General features: G+C 42.6%; 2 protein-coding genes across 5 annotated transcripts; one reads left to right on the forward strand and one right to left on the reverse strand.

The window, feature by feature from the left end:
- Positions 1-2,764: 2,764 nt before the first annotated feature.
- On the reverse strand, positions 2,765-5,217 carry trappc6bl (trafficking protein particle complex subunit 6B, like). Its single transcript, XM_076976802.1, has 6 exons — positions 5,036-5,217; positions 4,768-4,835; positions 4,460-4,577; positions 4,284-4,367; positions 3,755-3,848; positions 2,765-3,634 (listed from the first exon to the last, which is right to left on the reverse strand). Exons 1-6 carry the CDS (start codon positions 5,123-5,125, stop codon positions 3,603-3,605), a joined length of 486 nt encoding a protein of 161 aa, XP_076832917.1. The 5' UTR covers positions 5,126-5,217; the 3' UTR covers positions 2,765-3,602.
- A 625-nt stretch (positions 5,218-5,842) lies between these two features.
- Positions 5,843-14,847, forward strand: LOC143477191 (uncharacterized). 4 transcript variants are annotated; one of them, XR_013121497.1, is made up of 6 exons: positions 5,843-6,209; positions 6,521-7,150; positions 7,373-7,678; positions 7,840-8,332; positions 14,364-14,499; positions 14,711-14,847. XR_013121497.1 is itself a non-coding variant. In XM_076975714.1 (5 exons), the coding sequence occupies exons 2-4, from the start codon at positions 6,712-6,714 to the stop codon at positions 8,325-8,327; spliced, it is 1,233 nt and encodes a 410-aa protein (XP_076831829.1). In that variant the 5' UTR covers positions 5,844-6,209; positions 6,521-6,711; the 3' UTR covers positions 8,328-8,332; positions 10,467-12,087. The 4 variants fall into 4 exon arrangements, 3 of the variants coding, with proteins under 3 accessions (XP_076831829.1, XP_076831831.1, XP_076831830.1); XM_076975714.1 differs by lacking the exons at positions 14,364-14,499; positions 14,711-14,847 and adding an exon at positions 10,467-12,087 and having other exon boundaries at positions 5,844-6,209; XM_076975716.1 differs by lacking the exons at positions 14,364-14,499; positions 14,711-14,847 and adding an exon at positions 10,947-12,087 and having other exon boundaries at positions 5,845-6,209.
- The last annotated feature ends 5,103 nt before the right edge of the window (positions 14,848-19,950 follow it).

Raw genomic sequence — 19,950 nt, forward strand, 5'->3', positions numbered from 1 at the left:
TGAGTAATTCATCCTTTTTAGGACTGCTCAGTCTAACTTTGAAAACATTTTCAGCAATGTGAGTTGCACAGAGCTCCATCAGACACTCAAAGTTCCATTAGCCCATGCAAAGCAGTCCATGGTGGGGGCAGGGACAGCTATACGCATAATCTATTTATAACTATAGAAACTACAGAAATCAGAATTATGAAAATTATGGTGGATGACTGCAGTGCATTTACAGAGAGCACACGGAGTGAACATTTTGCTGAACTAGGCAAAGGAATTTTTTGTACATATGTTTACCTCATATTTATAAGATTTTAAGGGACAACGTAGCATTAATCACCATCATTCTAAATATAACAAATCATTTTGAGTTTTGTGATATATAATTAAAAATTACATGCAGGTTTCCCTTCATAGCATTTATTTAGCTTTGTTTGCATACATCCCAAACACATCCACACACCCAAAGGGTTGCCTGGACCCTGTTATCTTTCCACATCACTCTCCTGAAAACCATCTACATAATGACTTCTAAAGCCTCGTCTTCAGGTATTACAATGTATCCCTCTGACTCCTAAATCCCCCCATGGTCTCTCTTTAGTTTAATCGAGAGGAGCATTACCAGGGGAAGTGATTTGCTACAGTTCTTTAGTTTTCACTACTCCTTTTCAAATTCATAATCCTTTCAGCAACTGTGCAGTAAAAGGAAACGTCTACAGACATCCTGCTACTGTGGGTCTCTCCTTCTCTTCCTGCTCATCCGAGCCCTGTGGACATAAGAGTGCCATATTACAGCTGCTTCATAGGTCAGGGTTCTAGTCTTGGACTTTCCTCCCAAACATCTTAAACGTATATGGAGGATATGAAGCTTAGCTTTCTCCTGCAATAGTACATACATTAGATCAGACACATTTAGCAAGCCAGAAAAAAACATGTAAAAACAATAGGGACACCAACATACTATCACTTAAGACATTTTCCATCATATTACGCTTTCTAAATATTTACATGTACTCACTGTGTCGTTGGAGTAGTAAATATTAATACTAAGTATGGAGTACTGAGTGGTACGATTCCACTGCACTCAGGAGGAGTGGATGTGTAGGCTTGTGAAGGCCGGTAAACTGTGACCCTCTGCCTGGTGGACTGTAATGGAAGGGATTTGGTGCTCCATTTGGGGTATTGACGGACCAGCTGCGGCTCGTCTGTGGCTCAAGTTCCCATAGTTCCCCTAATCCCCACTGCTCCATCGCCACAGGAGAACTCCAGGCAGACAAGAAGTCTCAAGAGTGGAGGGAGAGTGAGAAACAGCCCCAGAAAACAGGTCTGACTCACCGAGATAGCAGCACTGGTTATCCATCTGTTTAAGTGACATTCTCCGATTGTAAGAGTATTTCACTTTTCATTAGACATTAGGAAACGGAGGACGCCCCCTTTTCTATGGGAGCAGGTGGGTTCTGAGGTCCCACCGTGTAATTGGCAATAGTAACTTGCAGGAGAGCAGCTGGATATAGTGCAGCATTTACACTGCTAAGAAATGCTTGTGATCACTCACCATCAGATAAGTAAGCCAAACTGAGGGAGAGGAAGGTGTGTTATCAGCTGACCATCAGTTAAAAGCGTGAAGTGTTCTGCAGGGGGACGGGATGCTTTACATCAGTCTGTACCCCCCGCAAGCAGGTTGGTGCGTATTATCGAAACCAGGAGGCGTACATTGGGGAAAACACTTCTAATGAAATTGTCATATTTAAAAATAACAGGAGGTAATATTTTGAATGGAAGAAAATTAACTTAAAATATGATTTGAGGGTCATAATGTGGTACCAGAAGATCTGAGATCATATAACTTGTGTTCATGTCACTGTTATGTGTATAAAAAACACCATACACTCATTTATTTAAATTTTTTTTTTTTTTTAATAATTAATTGTTTGGCAAGGATAGATGTACTCCAGTGACAAATTTTAACAAAGCAAAGCATACCCAGATCAGAAAGTCAATGGAAAGCTGTTTAAAAAGTCTCTGGACAGAGAGGGGCAACTGCTGCACCTCTGCCTGGAAACACTATACAACTTAGAAAACAGAGCACTTGAACAAGGGTAGCATTTGATTTCCGAGTGCCTGGGTGTGTGTGCTTTAGCTGTACAGGCTTATCCATGAAGTTGCTTGCTTCTTTTAATATCAAAACCAAATAAAACTATCAATAATAAACCAGCATGACTATGGTTTAGCTGACTTCAGCCAAAGAACAGAGAGGGTGGATAAGGTAGACCTCAGACTCTAAAACATTTATGTTCATTAACATTCACTCAAGATTTTTGTGAAACAATGTTTTACTTAGTTCATAAATCGTATTCCCCTTCTGGGGATTATTTGAAAAGCCTGAGGTAACAGAGAGCTCCCAAAATTCATATTTAGGAGAGCCTCTAGGGTTAGGGTTAGGGATTAGGGTTAGGTGTTGGGTTCAAGAGGGCCTCTAGGGTTGGGGTTAGGGTCAGGATTTTGGTCAGGAGAGCGTCTCCATTACTGCACCTGCTCAAGTACCAGATAATCAAAGATAATTAGCACTGCCTAAGAAACTAAAAGCTACATTGCAATTATTTTATTGTCTACACAGCAATTGAAAAAAATATGCTGGAAAACAAATGATGTTACTCTAGGCAGAAACAAATGCTATATTAATACACTTTAACCTTCAAGGCTTTACTTGGTATAATAATTACCACTTACTTTTTAACCAAAACCTTCCACAGATAAAACCAAAACCAAGTGGAGATGCTGGAGAAAATTTTTTTAATTATTTCTGAGTCTTATTTTGCCCTTCCTATGGTATAAAGTTTTAGGGTTAACCCTAGCCCTATGGTATAATATTGTGGGATTAACCCTAACCCTGTGGTATAAGGTGCAAACATTCCACTCAAACTATAACAGCGTTTAGCAGCAAATGAAACAGGAGGTAGATGAATACATTTCAAACCATCTGGTGGAAACGTGTATTTCACTCCACCACTGTTTCACATATACACAGCATCAGATCCAAAGAACACAGGGTGAGGTCAGGAGCACTTGTTGAAAAGAGGAAAAGCATTTCATCTGGCTAATGTACTGGAAATAATAAGAACAACCACCAAAATCTAGTTTAGTTTGTATTTCAGTGAAGTCTATCTGAAGATTGGTGTTTTATTTCTGCTTCAATGAAGTCCATTTGAAGAGTGGAGTTTTATTTCTGCTTCAATGAAGTCCATCTGAAGAGTGGAGTTTTATTTCTGTTTATTGTCTGAGATCAAGTGGAGCGCTGAATTTGAAGGACACCTTTTGACTGTTATGTTAAGCGCAACACGCAATTGTAGGGCTACTTAGTGTTTTCCCTAATGTTGCTACTGAACATTTTGACTGGAGTTCAGACTTTACCAGTCCATCCCCATGAGCTGAAGCATGTATGTGTAACAAATGTAAAAGCATAATTATCAACAAAGTCTAAAAATGACAAACATCACTTTTCCAAAAACGTCTGCTTTGACCATTTCTGTAAACATTTAGGATCTTTGTGCAATTACATTCATATTATTTTGACCTGGAGGAAAAACAACAGATGCTGTCAGCATGTTTCAGCACTATACCTTCTGGATTACAATCTGAAATTTGCCTGTAAAGCAAAAAAAAAGTACTGTTAAAGTACTTATCATGTCCTCTGTGTGTGTGTGTGTGTGTGTGTGTGTTTATAGTTATGTAGTGCAGATTCTTGGTGATTGTAGAGAACACTCACATGAGGGCATCAGGGAAACGTCTGCAGTGACCACACTCTCTAATCCCAGGGTGGACAACGCACCCCTGAGCAAGCCACACGAGTATGCCAAATACTGGAAAACATGAGCAGAGGCACTCATACACTTGTCATAGCACTTAATTTAAACTTTACCATTATACCATGTTCATTTAAAAAGCAAGTCTTCTTTGTCAACACTCAAGCCCTAACGTAATAAGTACACACTTGGTGAACAATAACCAAAAGCCCACAAGCAGGTCAGTGTCTCTGCTGGGCTGAGAGTGGCCTGCCATGCAGAACATGTCTGGTCAGCAGTGATTCGGTGGTCAAGAAGAGGCCAGAGATAATTAGGTAGACGATGGGGATGAACTGCTACAGAAGGGCTAGTCTGTAAACTGCCCCGATAAGGCAGAGTTAGATTAAACTACTAACATGGCCAGAGACTAGGGGGGCAGTCGGTTGGAGGTGGAGGTGTAGAGATGAAGCACAATGTGGATGCTGAATGCATATTATGCCACCATTTTCTTACTTTAGGGGCTTCCTCAAGGTGTTGCTTTCCACTGGAAATTGAAGTTAGCAGTGAAAATTTGTTATCCTGTAAAACATATGTACCCTGCAAAAAATAAAATAAAATAAAAAAATCTCAGAAAAAATGCTTAAAATAATTGCAAATAAGTGTTTGATTCCTTCTGAAGTAGAACAGACCTGGTGGTTGGTCCTCAAGTTGTCAATTTGTTTTCTGAAGATACTGGACCAGAACTCTTTACAGAGGAACTTCATAATATCCAGGTCGTCTTTGAAGGTGGGGGAGTCTTTTGTAAACCTTGTTAATAAATAGTTATCATTTTTATGCATCGTTGCCTTTTGGAGGCAGTGGGTGAGGAGTGCATGCTTCTGTGACTATAATGAAAGGCTGTGTGTTACGGTTGTTTCCTAGCGCCACCTACTGGACAGGGTGTATAACTAATATCTTATTATGATAACAGGAAATGTGAAAACAAGATTATGATCACCTCTCTATTAGGCCTTGTCCCACTCTGAAGCCCATTCCTTCAAGTGTGGATAAACCTGTCCCTCTCACCTTTTAAAAGAAAATTGACAAAGTAAACCAAACCAAACAAAGTAGAGACGTAGAGAAGCATCTAGCCTTTTGCGCCAAACCATGGTTAAAAATAATTTATATCAGGTGCTTCATTGCAACAGGTTTCCGAGGTTTTAGATACACGTTGTAAGACACAGAGTATGCTTAAAGTTGTCCGATACAGAACCAAACTATATTACCTTCTCAGTATCTTCCCGTGTTATGGGCTCCTCGCAAACGTAAGACATTATCTCCATGTGAAGAAACTCGAAGAGAACCTCGTCTGCCATACTTAGAGCGCGCGCGCCCACGCGAGCCAGGTTTCTCGGGTTGGCCTGTGACGTAACGGGCACTCGCGCGCACACGCGGTACTGCGTCGCGTGGGAAAATACGTAGGCGGCGCTGGCCAATGAGGTTTCTGCTACGCAGCCCTGGAGAACAAGTACAGCGCTGTAGCGAATACCGCCTCGCGTACGAGATCCTGTAAAAGCTACCGCACATTCCACTACAAAACCGTTAGTTTGCTACATGGTCGTTACGCCCGCCTTTTCTGTTCTTTAATAGAAGATTATAATTTAGAATAATTTAGCCCCATTTTGATCCTTTTTTGTTTTTGTTTTTTTTCTGTGTGCACCTATCCTTCTTTCTTTCTTGGTGGAATTGTAATGTCTTTGCGCCTTATGGTTTGTAAACTGCATCTTTCTATGTATATATGTTTGCTTTTCGTTCAATAAATAAAATAATAAAATAAAATTTAAAAAAGCTACCGGACATTTAGAAGCTGGAACAACATGAAATGTTATACTACCGCCATCTTGTGTTTGGGAGCTGATCTTCGACTGCTGTCTCTAAAAGCTCATGGATATACCTTTTTAGTAATAAAATGTATTTATTATTTTATTTTGGTAGCAGCATCACTATTAAAGTTCTCGATCCGTAGATTTGATCTTAAATCGAAGCGCCATTCAAGAATTAAGCCAGTCGACTAGCTAGTGTGGTTAAATGTGGCCCCCGTCCTGTAGGTGGCGGTATGTGCTCGGAGCTCCGGTCAACACGCACACGAAGTAGAGGTGTTTCTAAGAGCGGCCAGCTGCAGGTTAAACAAACGCAGTTGTGTGTGGAAGGCTTATATGAACGATGGCTGGCTATGCTGGCTAGATAACTAAAGCTGGTTATAATGACTGAGTGGATGTCTCTGAACTAGTTAGCAGTGGCAAAAGCGCAGAAAGACGGCCGAGCAGGTCCACCTATGTTAAGGTGGCACTAAGGGAGAGTTGCAGTGGCCAGGTCGCAAGCTGCTTTACGTTTCAGACTGAAGTCATGGATTTGTGATCATTTCTGAGAGTAGTTTCGGGTGGAAAACTGATGTTTCAGGTAAGATGGGGTTTTTTTAGATTTCAAATTAAAACAAAGGATGTTATTTTAGCTTCCAACCTAGGCATGAATCTTGTGATGCCTAGATTATAACAAGTGGAAGATATATTGGCTAATCATCAATAAAAATAGCTACAATAATTAAAACGGTAAACGTACTGCATTAACATACATACTAAAAACTGATATCCCACACCAGTGGTATTTAACAGGACCTTGAACCCAACCCCAGTGATGGATTTTGTAATCACTTGTAATAATGTAGAGTAAGTTGACTGGTTGGCCACTTTGTATTCATACCTGACTCCCAGGGAGGCTGGAGAACCTGAGGGACCTGGACCCTGAGGATCTGAATATCCATCCATCCTACGCCATAAGCAGATATCTAATTAGTGACCAGCAGTAAGGATCACATAACAAAAATGGTTAGCTATTGATTGGTATTTTAATTGCACATTGTTAGATTCTGTACCCAGTGGGCAGCGACTTAATGGGGTAGACCATGAGCCTGAGCGAGAAGAGGCCGAACAAGTGGTGGACTGAGTCAGACACGTTCGCCATGCTCGCCCTCATCGAGCAGCTGGACCTGGTGCGGGAGCTGGACAAGAAGCGTCAGCGCAACGACTCGCACTTCCGCCGCCTGCGGCAGGCCCTGGCCAGACGCGACGTGCACTTCACGGTCAACCAGATCCGAAACCGCTGGAAAAGCCTCAAGCACAAGTACCGGAAGATCAAACTGGCGAGCTACCGTAGCCCGGCCGCCCGCCTCTCGGCCATGGAGTCCTTCCGCTACTTCCGCAGGTTAGACCGCATGCTGGCCTGCAGGCCCAGGGTGGGAGGCCCTGAAGAAGGAGGGTCCAGGGTGGGAGGCCCTGAAGAAGGAGGGTCCAGAGGCGGTCAAGGCCCAGCCAGGCAGGCTGACGTGGAGGATCACGCAAACAGTACTGCTGTGGTTTTTTTTTTCCTGTCACTGCTTCCATGCATGAAGTAATGTCCTTTTTTCCAGTAATCACTAAGCCCACTGCATGCCTCATACTCTTTTTGTGCTCTCATTTGCATTAGTCTTGATTATTTGTGAGTTTGCTGTAAAACCGAGATGAACGCTGTTATATCTGTGTCTGCAGTGTGCGTGAGTTTCATCACTTGGCCCTGTCTCACTGCAGTTCTAGATGATGCCGGCCAGTCGTGTCCGCTAGTCCCTTGGCCAGGTGGAACTTCATCGCTCGAGTCTGAAACCGAGGGTGTTGCAGCTAAGCTGGAATCCGGCGCTGACGAGGCGGTGAATCCAGTGGGGATGGCTAGCACTGAGCCGCCCGGCTGGGCCGTGAGTGCTGATGAAGTCATGACACTGGGACTGTCCGGAGAGTACCTCTACACAGTCAAGACTGAGCCCCAGGCAAACCTCAGCCCCAATCCTGCTACACATGAGAATACTGAGGGCATTGGAGGCAACAAAAACAATTTTGCAGGCAAGCGTCTCGTTAACACACTCTATTGACACAAGACTGCAATGCATGGAACTTGTGTTTTTAATATAGATTTGGATTATTCCGTTTTGATTGAATGAACACAAAAGCTCAGTGAAGTGCAATTTCCATATTCACTAACGCATTTGAATACAATTTATTAGGCACATCTGAGGATACGTGCAGCCTGATATTACAACAGCTCACCATTCTGAACCAGCAACTGGAGGAGCAACTGGCAGAGCAGAAGGCCTTCCACTGCAGCATGCTGGGCATGATGGACCGGCAGATAGAGGTTCTGGAGCAGCTCTCCAGCCTCACCCACAATCACCAGCACCAACCCGCACCTGAACCCAGCGAGAGTGACACCTCGGTCAGCCAGAAGGTCCATGAAGCCCTGCTACGACTCCTGCAGGGTGTGGAGATCCGCCATGTTCTCCAGCCTCGTCTGTCCAGGCCTCCACCAGCGGAGCCCACTGCTCCCCCCTGGACAGTGTCTCTCGTGGAGGTGCACAAAAGGTCCCCTTCTGCCGAGGGGGAGGCGGACAGTGAGGCTGAGGCCACCAGCAAACTAGGTTCCTCCAGCCATCCACCTTCAGACCTGCTCTCCTCCTCTCCCAGGAACGGTGCTTTGCAGAATGGACTCTGTTAGCACATGTGAGTACTGTTTGTCCAAGGGGGGAGGGGATTGGGGGGGGGGGGGGGGGGGGGGGGCGCAGACATATCCTGGGCATTGAAAATTCCAGAAAGGAAGATATCTTAAGATTTTTGTTTTGGTCCTATTACATTTGCTAAATTATTTAGTTATTTAAATATACAGTTGTGATCAAATTTATTCAACCCCCACTGAAATAAAGTGTTTTGGCCAGTTTGACATTGATTTTGATCATTTCAGTCATCTTATTTACAATTATATCAAAGAGGCACTTATAAATTAGACAAACATAACATAATATTTATGATGGAATAACCACAAATGTCTTTACTGTGCTCACATCATTAACAGTTTTATTCAACCCCCTAGTGACATTATTTTTTAGTACAACATCCTTTTCCAGTTATGACAGCTTTCAAGCGTGAAGCATAGCTTGACACAAGTGTCTTGCAGCGACCTATGGGTATCTTAGCCCATTCTTCATGGGCAAAAGCCTCCAGTTCAGTCACATTCTTAGGCTTGCGCACTGCAACTGCCTTCTTTAGGTCCCACCAGAGGTTGGATTTAAGTCTGGTGATTGCGATGGCCACTCTAGAATGTTCCAGCCTTTCATGTTAAACCATGCTCTAGTGGACTTGGATGTGTGCTTCGGATCATTGTCCTGTTGGAAGGTCCAACGTCTCCCAAGCCGCAGGTTTGTGACTGACTCCATCACATTTTCCTCCAAGATCTCCTGGTACTGAAGGGAATTCATGGTACCCTGCACACGTTGAAGCTTTCCTGTACCATTAGAAGCAAAACAGCCCCAAAGCATAATTGACCCCCCGCCATGCTTCACAGTAGGCAAGGTGTTCTTTTGTTCATAAGCCTGGTTCTTCCTTCTCCAAACATAGCGCTGGTCCATTGTCCCAAACAGTTCTAATTTAGTTTCATCTGACCACAGTACACTGTTCCAAAACCTTTGTGGCTTGTCCACATGACTTTTGGCATACTGCAGTCGACTTTTCTTGTTCTTTGGAGTCAGCAAGGGGGTGCGTCTGGGCGTTCTGGCATGGAGGTCTTCGTTATGCAGTGCGCGCCTTATTGTCTGAGCTGAAACTTCAGTGCCCACATCTGACAGGTCTTTTTTCAGTTCCTTAGCAGTCACGCGGGGATTTTTCTCCACATTACGCTTCAGGTAGCGCACAGCAGTCGCGGTCAGGATCTTCTTTCTGCCACGACCAGGTAACGTTTCCACTGTGCCCTTTAACTTGAACTTGCGAATGATACTTCCGATAGTGTCTCTTGGAATATTTAACAACTTCGCAATCTTTTTATATCCATTGCCATTCTTGTGAAGAGCAATAACCTCTTCTCTTGTCTTCTGGGACCATTCTCTTGCCTTCACCATGCTTGGAAACACACCAGTAGATGTCTAGAAGGAGCTGAATATCACAGTCCTTTTAAATCTGCCTAATTGGTGCTTATCATGCTTGATTGCTGCTCGTTGACATCCACAGATGTTTTCAATACCTGATGGAAAACACTGGAATGAACCTCTGTTCTTAGGAGTGGTAGTCGTAAAGGGGTTGAATAATTGTGTCAATGAAGAAATCACAAAAAGGCCATTTAATACTTTATGACAAAAAAAATTGATGCTATCTTAGTTGCATTTAGTTCTTTAACAAGTCCTTGTAAGATTTCATTATGAACACAATTACAAATGTGCACTGAATTCCATAAAACCCTTCGCAGCATTGGGGGTTGAATAAATTTGATCACAACTGTACCTGTGTGTAGTTATATGAAGAATTTATTTAAAATTTTACTATAACCTTTTTGACTGTGACCTACCATGCTGACTTATGAGATGATGCAGTGGGTCCCCTTTTCTCGCTCTCTCGCTCTCTCTCTCGCTCTCTCTCTCGCTCTCTCTCTCGCTCTCTCTCTCTCTTTAGTAATTACACACGTTTTTAGGCTGCATGGTTTAATTTAGACAAGTTGCTTATATTACCAGATGCGGGTGCAGCATTTTGAATGACTAAGAATTAGCAGGTCGTTATCATGGAATGATAATCGCCACTTCATTATTTCTGAGTGACAGTCTCAGGGTATGAAGCAAACAAAAGCCGATAAACATTATTCTTGTGCATGCAGAAGGACTACTGTATGTCTGTAGGATTGCAGCATAGAAGAGGCTTCAGATGAGAAGAGTCTTGAGTGTTTCATGAGAATGGGAATACTGGCTCAGGGTCCAAGCCCATGAAAATTTAATTAGGGTGTGTTGCTAATGTCAGGAAGACTTGTGGTTTTGCCCGCAGTTGCCTGAGAACTCCTGTCTGTCTAGCACAACATTTAATATCCAATGTAGTCTGATATTTTAATAATGGTGCAAAACAGGTGAGCCACCAATGTGCAGTACATACAGTGGGCATTGAAATAATGCGCTTAATAAAAATATTCATGACACTAATTGTAATTGACAGTATATGGTAGTATATCTAAATCTGGTGTCCTTTATGGTATAATTCTACAACCTTTCAACTTCACCTTTATGTTTTTCTTTTCTTCTTCATCACACATGCTGGACCTTGACTGCTAACGTCTGGGGAATGGCCTTTTCTGAGACTGTCACAGTGCTGTAGTACACTATTCAACTACATTCATGTAGTGTACAGACGTCTGTCTTGTCTTTTGTAAAGCAAAAGTGCTTTTAATCCAGGAGTTTGCTGGGTTAAAGGTGTCGGAAGAAGAATTAGACTTACCGATTGCCACACCTTCCTCTTTGCCCAACTTTTCACAACATTCTTCTAAATGCACCTGCATGCAAATGCAGTATTTTGGCCACACCTCTTTGTCTTTGTAGGATGGTGACATTGAGCTTTTTCATGACAGGCCTAGACACTTTCTGGAAGCAACAACTTATGGTAAAACCTGTCCAGCACTTTTAATTCCAGTGGTATAGCCATGAGCAGAGCTTGGTACAGGGGCCCATGCCTGTCCTGTTGCATGTTTTGCATGTATTAAACGCATTTGTAAACATGCCCATGGTGTTTTCTTAGAGGGAGGGCCAGATTAATTAAATATACAGAATGTTTGTAAACCACTACTTATTCACACGTTTCTGTAAAATGCTAAATTATTTAAATAAAGGCACTAGATTATCAATATGTTATGTTGGAAAACTGAACTCTGACAAATATGCTGCTTTTTCCTCTTTTTATCATTTGTACACAATATTTAATAGAACTTGAACATGTAGATAGTTATTAAAACTGACATTGGTTTGTTATAAATTACTTTGAGCACCTAAGATCTTAAGATTACTAAAGATTAAGTACAGACTGAATTTCTTCATTTTTACATTAACAGTTCAATGTTTTATTTAAAGTATTTTTTGTTATTGATGTAAAAATTGTACCATGGACAGGATTTGCTTGTAAAAAGAATACTTGAGTGACCCAGTACTAAAATGTGGGCAAGATAACGGTTCTTTATCTTATACAATATGTTCAACCGTCTTATTCCCATAGGGTGGGTGGATTGGTTGTTTGTATATATGCATTTATTTATTTACTCACTGATTGCTGTAGTTTTACTAAGTCAAATAACGTGCATTAGGTCAGCAAGCACTGATTGTCATGGGAGCATGGATCTTCGATCGAATAAACATGCTGTTTTTAAATCATTTCTTTGAGAGAAGTTCATAATTGGAACATTGAAAACTATGTCTGTCACCTCAGAAATTAAAATCAATTTGAAAAAAATCGTTACTGTGTATATATTATTTATGTATTGTATTTGTGGATGTTCACAGTTGCATGTGGTAGCATGTATCTTAAAGCACCTGTATACACGTGGGTGCATACTGCTGCATAGAAGGTTATCTTATTTCATGTAGCAGTCACGCGGGGATTTTTCTCCACATTACGCTTCAGGTAGCGCACAGCAGTCGCGGTCAGGATCTTCTTTCTGCCACGACCAGGTAACGTTTCCACTGTGCCCTTTAACTTGAACTTGCGAATGATACTTCCGAGAGTGTCTCTTGGAATATTTAACAACTTCGCAATCTTTTTATATCCATTGCCATTCTTGTGAAGAGCAATAACCTCTTCTCTTGTCTTCTGGGACCATTCTCTTGCCTTCACCATGCTTGGAAACACACTAGATGTCTAGAAGGAGCTGAATATCACAGTCCTTTTAAATCTGCCTAATTGGTGCTTATCACGCTTGATTGCTGCTCGTTGACATCCACAGATGTTTTCAATACCTGATGGAAAACACTGGAATGAACCTCTGTTCTTGTGTGTAGCACGGCGAGGACCAGGGCAGTCTGCCCTGGGAAAGCCCTTCGTGTCCGTTGTGTGTTGAGAGAGTTCCGCCGTGCGTTTGTTTGTGTGTGGCCGGTGAGGACCAGGGTGTCTGCCTGGGAAAACTCTCGTGTGTGTGTGTGTGTGATAAGTGTGTACGGGTAACGGACCGGAGGATCAGTGTGCGTGCGCGTCGTTATGTGTTTAGTGTTTAGTGTGTGACGCGGTCGCCGCTCGTCACGGTCGCCTCGCTCCCCGTGTGTCTTGTGTTTAATGTGGGGAGCGACTGCGACTCTGAGCGGCGCGTCACTATTGTGTTTATGTAGAGCACGCACGTTTTGAACCCGTTCGTTTACTGTTTGTACACCGTTTTTTGTTTGTCTAGTATTTGCGTGTGTGTTTTGTCCTAGCGTGTTGTCTAATGTTTACATGTAATTCCACGCATGCTCCTCCCCTTAAATGTGTTTGGGGGGGGGGGGGGGGGGGGGACCGGCTGTGGTCCCGTGCCATGGGGTGTGGCACGGAGGGCGTCTCTCCCAAGGGAGGCCCTGAATAGGGTAAGGCGCGTTTGTGTTTCCTGTTTGTATATATGTGTGTGTGTGTGTGTGTGTGTGTGAGGTTGTGTTCTTTGTGCAGGTGCTTCTCCTTGGCGGTGTTCCTGGACCTTGTGGGGGTCTCCACCTGGCAGGAGCCCCCTTGTGTTGTGGGGTGACCGGAGCCCGGTCGTGAGGAGCCCCTCCCTAGAGGGCTGGGGCCCCCGGATGTTTAGGGACCGTGGGGCTCCGGTCTGAAAAGCTCCTGCCCGGGGTGACCAGGAGGCCCTTGGGGCTGCTCCCTAGCCCGCGTCGGGGGTGCTCTGGGCCTCGGTCTCTGGTGCTCCTGGGTTGGGTGGAGGAGTCCACCTTGAGATGAGAGGCCCCGGGAGGGGTTGGCTCCCCAGGAGGCTGGGGTGACCCCTAGCAGAAGGCAGGGGTCAGCTCTGGGAGGAGGTAGGTCCAGGAGGTGAAGTAGCTACGCCTTGGAGAGGTAGCCTGCACACCCACACACACACGAGGGACGAGAGAGGAGCCGTAGCCCCTCGTCCCCACACCCATGGGGCTTACCAGCTGAATGCCGGTTAGGGCGTGAGGGCCCTGTGACCGACTGGGGTGTGGTTTTGTGGTGTTAACGGCCCGGTCGGTCCAGGGTCCCGGCCGGGGAGGCGAGTTGAGTAATGTTTTGTGTTTTATGTTTCAGCTCCCGGACGGCAGGAGGTGTGTTCCTGTCTGTCTCTGCCTTCCTGCCCCTTCATGTTTTGTGTGCAGCCGCTGTGTGCCACACACCCAGTGGAGGGGAGTGCGGCTTGGTGGGGGGGTCTGTCACGGTGAGGCGGCCCCCTACCGGCCGTCTCTGTCCACAGCGGCTGTTGTTATTGTCTGGTGACGTCATGTGCGTCCCTCAGGTGGGCGGAGCCCGTGATCCGTCTCACCTGAGGGTCGTTTGTTTGCCTATATATGTCTTGTCTTTGTACCAGTTGACCGCTGGTCATTATATCCTTGATTTGGATCTATTGCACGGGTTTTAGGTTTGCACACTTTATATTAAACCACCCTTTTTCCCTGAGACTTGGCGTGAGGGCTGACTGGTTAATCATGTCAGTACAAAGTCATTACAGTGTAATATGATTTATTTGTCATTAATGTCTGGATTAAAATATGTGTTGGTGCCAAATATAGGAATGTAAGAATAAATTCTGCACTCATAGGGGAACGTGTTCTTCATGGAGCATGGGTCTTCTGTCTGGAACATCTCGCCTGTCTGGAACATGTCTCCACTCCAGCCTTCTCCCTGTCTAGTCTGCTTGACATAAAGGGTGACCTCAAACTTCATCTGGTCGCACGGTACGTTTTAAAAATACTCTGAGAAATTTTCCAATTTAGATATAGATAGATTATAGATCTTTATAGATAGATCATTGATATATAGTATAGATTATTGATGTATAGATTATAGATCTACATATATATAGATAGATGCTGCTGCTCAGAGGACAGGGGTTTTTATTTTATTGTTCTTTTAATTAGGATCATAATATATATTATTGCCTTATAGCCTCATGCCAGCACCACTGACACCATGGATAAACCCACTGAGACTACAGGTTACAGGGGAACAGGTCAACATATCTGCATAATGTACATTTAGTGGGTGTGTTTTGTTGCAGTACTCAAAATTAGCCTGCCAATTATTACAGTTGCTGATGGGTTTACATATTTGCGAGTAAGAAAGATCTGCATTGTAAACATTGCTGTAGAACTTTAATTTTTACTCTCCTAAAGTCATTGTTCTTTGGAGGCTTCTGCAGTTATGACCACCATTGAACTGAACAGTGATTGAAGCGGAAAAGAGGGCTGGCTATGCTGATCTGGTTCTGGTTCGGCTCTGCCATTCTTGTTCCGCTGTCTGAAAGATTTTCCCAAGATACCATTTTACTTTTGCCTTGGAAAACCATTGGAAAACTGCTATAAATACAAAATAATAATTTTGCAGTTGGGATATATACAGTCATGTGAAAAAATAAGGACACCCTATGAAAACATGTATATTCTTTAGCATATTTGGACATGTGGATATTTAATATCAAATTTAACAGTACTGAGATATCCAAGTAATATTACTAAACAATTAAAAATTAAGAAACACCTTTTTACAACTTTATAAAATGTAATTCAAAAAGAATGTAATTTCTGTTGAGGAATACATTTGGACACCCCTATATATTGGGCCACTTAAAATAGTTTATATCACACACAGGTGTATCATATCAGGTGCACATGATCAGAACATCGTTACTCAGCATGTTGAATGAGGCTTACCTTATTTAAACCTCAGAAATTTAGTTTGGTGTGTCACTGTCTGTTGAAGTAAGAGTGAGCACCATGGTGAGATCCAAAGAGCTACCTGACACCCTCAGAAAGAAGATCATAGCTGCTTATGGGTCTGGAAATGGATTTTAAAAGATTTCCAAAGATTTCAACATCAGTCATTCCACCATCCGGAAAATTGTTTACAAGTGGAGGACATTCAAAACAACTGTGACCGTGCCCAGGTCTGGCCGTCCAAGCAAGTTCACCCCCAGAGCAGACCATAAGATGCTAAAAGAAGTCATGAAAAATCCTAAAATTTCATCACAGAACCTACAGCAGGCTTTAGCTACTGTCGATGTGAAAGTGCATGACTCGACTATCAGAAAAAGACTACACAAGTTTAATTTTCATGGGAGGTGTGCAAGGAGAAAACCTTTGCTCTCTAAGAAAAACATTAAGGCCAGACTGAAGTTTGCCAGAGAGAATGCAGACAAAGACCAGGACTTCTGGAATAATGTTCTTTGGACAGATGAATGTAAAGTTGAATTATTTGGACACCGGAAAACAAGACATGTCTGGCGTAAACCAAATACAGCATTCCAAGAAAAGAACCTCATACCAACTGTGAAGCATGGAGGTGGAAGTGTCATGGTTTGGGGATGCTTTGCTGCAGCTGGACCTGGCCAGCTCACCATCATAGAATCTACCATGAATTCTGCTGTGTATCAGAGGGTGCTTGAGGAACATGTGAAACCATCTGTAAAAAAATTAAAGCTGAAGTGGAACTGGACCATGCAACAGGACAATGACCCAAAACATACCAGTAAATCCACCAAGGACTGGCTAAAAACTAAGAAGTGGAGAGTCCTGGATTGGCCAAGTCAAAGTCCAGATCTTAATCCAATTGAGATGCTGTGGAGTGATTTAAAACGAGCTGTACATGCAAGATGCCCTTCAAACATCTCACAGCTGAAAGAATTGTGCATTGAGGAGTGGGGCAAACTTTCTTCAGATCGATGTCAGAGATTGGTACGTGGCTACAAGAAGCGTCTCACTGAAGTTATTTCAGCCAAAGGGGGCAACACTAGTTATTAGAGGGTAGGGTGTCCTAACTTTTTCCTCCATTATAATATGCATTTTTGTTCATAACTTTAGTTTCATGAGTAAAACAATGGTAATTTTTGTTGATTGGCTGCAATTAAATAATTTTCTTTTTGAGAAATAAATAAAAACAATTTTGGACATTGGTATGTGAACATTTTTTTAATAAAGAGCTGACTCTTTAATGGGGTGTCCTAATTTTTTCACATGACTGTGTGTGTGTGTGTAATATATATATATATATATAAGTTTTGCTTTTTGGTGGGGGTGGTCTAATTCAAATAGACCTATAAATAATTCTAATAAATATACACATGGATTTTTATCAGGGAGTCAGCAAAGCAGGCTAGTTATTCAGTTCTGTAAAATATCCTGATAAAGAATCAGAGTTATTCAGGACAGTAAGATAACCTGATGAATCCTCAGCACTGCTGAGTTAGAACTAAGGGGAAAAGAATAACAAAGCAATAAAATGGCTGCAGAACCACACCCAGTACCAGGGGCAAGGCTAGGGTATTTTTAGTGGTGCTAGAGCACCACCGTGAAGTTGCTCAGCACCCCCTGGCTCAACACATTTTTAAAATATTATATTATGCAAAAACCTTGCTCTGCACCTGCGCAATACTTTGGTATTGTGCCTCTGTGAGCACTGGGGGCTGGGCACCCCTAAAGACCAGATCCTAAAATCGCCCCTGCCCAGTACTATCACATTATAATTTCATCCCCATGGTAGTGTAAACAGACTGTTTATTTGTACACATTGAATAAAACCTCCAGTATAAGGTATTACATTAGTCAGTCAAGTGAATGCCATCAAATTTGTGGTTCTTGTGTTGTGTTGTTTGCTTGAGATTATTAAAAGATCTAATTTATCCTTTAAACTGTTTAATTTTATACATTGTATTAAACCTTCTAAGGTCTGTAGAAGGTTGTGGTTCTTGTGTTGTCATTTGCTTGAGATTATTTTTAAAATTTAATTTATTCTTTATCGTTGTAAGGGCTGGACAGTGTAAAAGACGGTGTCAACCTCACCCATTTTGCGTAGTATTGCCTAACATTTACTGTGTCAGCATACCAAGGCTTTGTCTGTATCGCTATTGCCTCTGTTTTATGATCCTTTGCTTTGTCTCTCTGTCTGGAAATAACCCTTTGGATCTGATTTTGCAACTGCCTTTCCAGAGTTTTTTGACTCTGGCCCCTTTTGTCTTGTATCAGTAAATTATCCTGCTCACAGATCCCGCTCCTGTCTCAGCTGGTTTCATTACAATCATCTAGATAAAAAAACAATGCAATGTCAGTGTAGAGAAGTGTACTGGAATGAGTCAGACTTATGCAGCAACAACATTGACAACTACAAATGTCAATGACGAAGAAGGAACAAAGACTACGCACACACTTAATTACACAAACAATACCCAGACACTGGCAAGATATCACTTTGATGAAACGAGACAGGTGCTACGAATAACACAAAAATCACAGATAAAAAGACACACCAAGACACATGGAAACGACCACACATAGACATGCAGACAGGAGCGGAGGGAGGGGTCAGGGGCTGTACCGTAAAATGTGAAAATAAACTCTACAGGAAATTTTTAATCAGCAGTTACATCATTAACAGAAAAAGCATGCAGAACTTATTATACAATCAGATAATCCACATATTACAATTAATTATTTAAATAATTAATTAAACCTATAATGCTATATAGCAGTGAAATCTGGCCACTAGAGCAAATAGAAAACTACATTTGAGACAAAAGTAGTCTCAGCAGAACAGAGCAGCAGCAGACATTGCTTTCCAGTCAAGTCATTGTCACAACTAGAGTGATGCCATTACACAGCTGGATGACAGCATCAACCAGGGCCGGAGTGGGCCACTTTTTCAGCCCGGGAGTTTCATGCCCAAAATTATTTTTCCATCCCAATCGGCCCAAACTAGAGATTGACATGAGCCGGCCCATCGGGAATACTCCCGAATCTCCCGATTAGCCACTCCGGCTCTGGCATCAACATCCCAGATTACCAGAAATCTCAATGTCTGGGGGCACCCAAGCCCCACACCTTACAAGGGGAATATTAACTGAAGGCTTGATTAAATAGGTGAGTCTTAAGTCTAGATTAAAAGATTGGAACTGTCAGAATCTCAAATTGGAGCTGGAAGGCTATTCCATAATTGGGGGGCTTTAAAGGAGAAAGCTCTGCCTCCGGCTGTAGTCTTACAAATTTTTGGAACTAGGAGAAATCCTGCATTTTGGGAGCACAAAGGGCAAGATGGGTTGTAGTAAGCAATAAGTTCACTCAGATATTGTGGGGCAAGACCATTTAACGCCTTATAGGTTAACAAAAGAATTTTAAATTCAATGTAAAATCTAAATAAATATACAATTATCCAATTTTATTTTATCTACTCACAGTTTGACAATCAACATTTAAACAATTACAAAAATATAAGCAAATAAATAATTTTCCTATCAGGACTGTGACAGGACATTTACAGAGGGCCAGGCAGTTATAATTCAGCGCAATACCAGTTTCAAATGACAGTAAAATTGACCAATCATATCTTCCCTCTTAGAGGGCAGGCTTAACTGTATGATAATTTCTTCCCGCTGTGGCGATGCTAGCTAGCATTAGCGTACCACCGCGCTAGCTAGTTTGTTGAGTACATTTTTTTGGGGGGGGGGGGGGTGGGGATGGGGTGCCGTCTGTCTTCATCGCTAGTTTTAAAAATTGAAGTTATTATACGCTTTAAAAATCATTAAAATGTATTTCATATGACCAGATCTCTCAAGTTTGGTGGGCGTGAGCTTTTTTTCAGGCGGGGGGGATTGGAATCTGTCGCGATGGTTAGTGTAGCGGCTGTGTGTGTGTGTGTGTGTGTGTGTGTGTGTGTGTGTGTGGTTGGGGAGCGGGCTGGCTAAAGTCTACCAAGAAACAGCGCGATCTATATTCTGATTGGTTCAACCTGTTATAATATACAACCGATGGATTGGCTGAATATGCTGCAGTGTGCGGCGATTAGATTATTTAAAAAATAAATTAATAATAATAATATTCAAGCATGAGAAATTCCATGTGTGGCGTGAGAGCGTGTGAAATCGCTAAATATGCGTGAGTCTCACGCTCAAAGCGTGCATATGACCTGCATATGACCAAGGTCAGCACGTGATTACGCAGGTTTCCCACTGACTGTAAGTCACATTTATCTGCTCTCTGTCTTATTAATCACTTTTTTGGTGTTATGTTGGCCGGGAGATGGTTGCAGAGAGTATGTTTTCAGGGTTGCCAACGCTCACGCATTGAGCATGAGACACACGCATTTGACCGTTTTCACACGCTCTTCATGGCACACTTCCGATATCTCACATCCGGAAAAAA

Source organism: Brachyhypopomus gauderio, chromosome 16, assembly GCF_052324685.1.
Source record: "Brachyhypopomus gauderio isolate BG-103 chromosome 16, BGAUD_0.2, whole genome shotgun sequence".
NCBI lineage: Eukaryota > Metazoa > Chordata > Actinopteri > Gymnotiformes > Hypopomidae > Brachyhypopomus > Brachyhypopomus gauderio.

Excerpts from the sequence above, each read along its gene's own strand:
- trappc6bl (XM_076976802.1), bottom strand. The coding sequence starts at position 5,125 with ATGGCAGACGAGGTTCTCTTCGAGTTTCTTCACATGGAGATAATGTCT. Across the intron at positions 4,368-4,459 it reads ACTTGAGGACCAACCACCAG|GGTACATATGTTTTACAGGA; the intron begins GTCTGTTCTACT and ends TATTTTTTGCAG. Across the intron at positions 3,635-3,754 it reads CGTTTCCCTGATGCCCTCAT|GCAAATTTCAGATTGTAATC; the intron begins GTGAGTGTTCTC and ends TTTGCTTTACAG.
- LOC143477191 (XM_076975714.1), top strand. The coding sequence starts at position 6,712 with ATGAGCCTGAGCGAGAAGAGGCCGAACAAGTGGTGGACTGAGTCAGAC. Across the intron at positions 7,151-7,372 it reads CGTGGAGGATCACGCAAACA|TTCTAGATGATGCCGGCCAG; the intron begins GTACTGCTGTGG and ends GTCTCACTGCAG. Across the intron at positions 7,679-7,839 it reads CAACAAAAACAATTTTGCAG|GCACATCTGAGGATACGTGC; the intron begins GCAAGCGTCTCG and ends ACAATTTATTAG.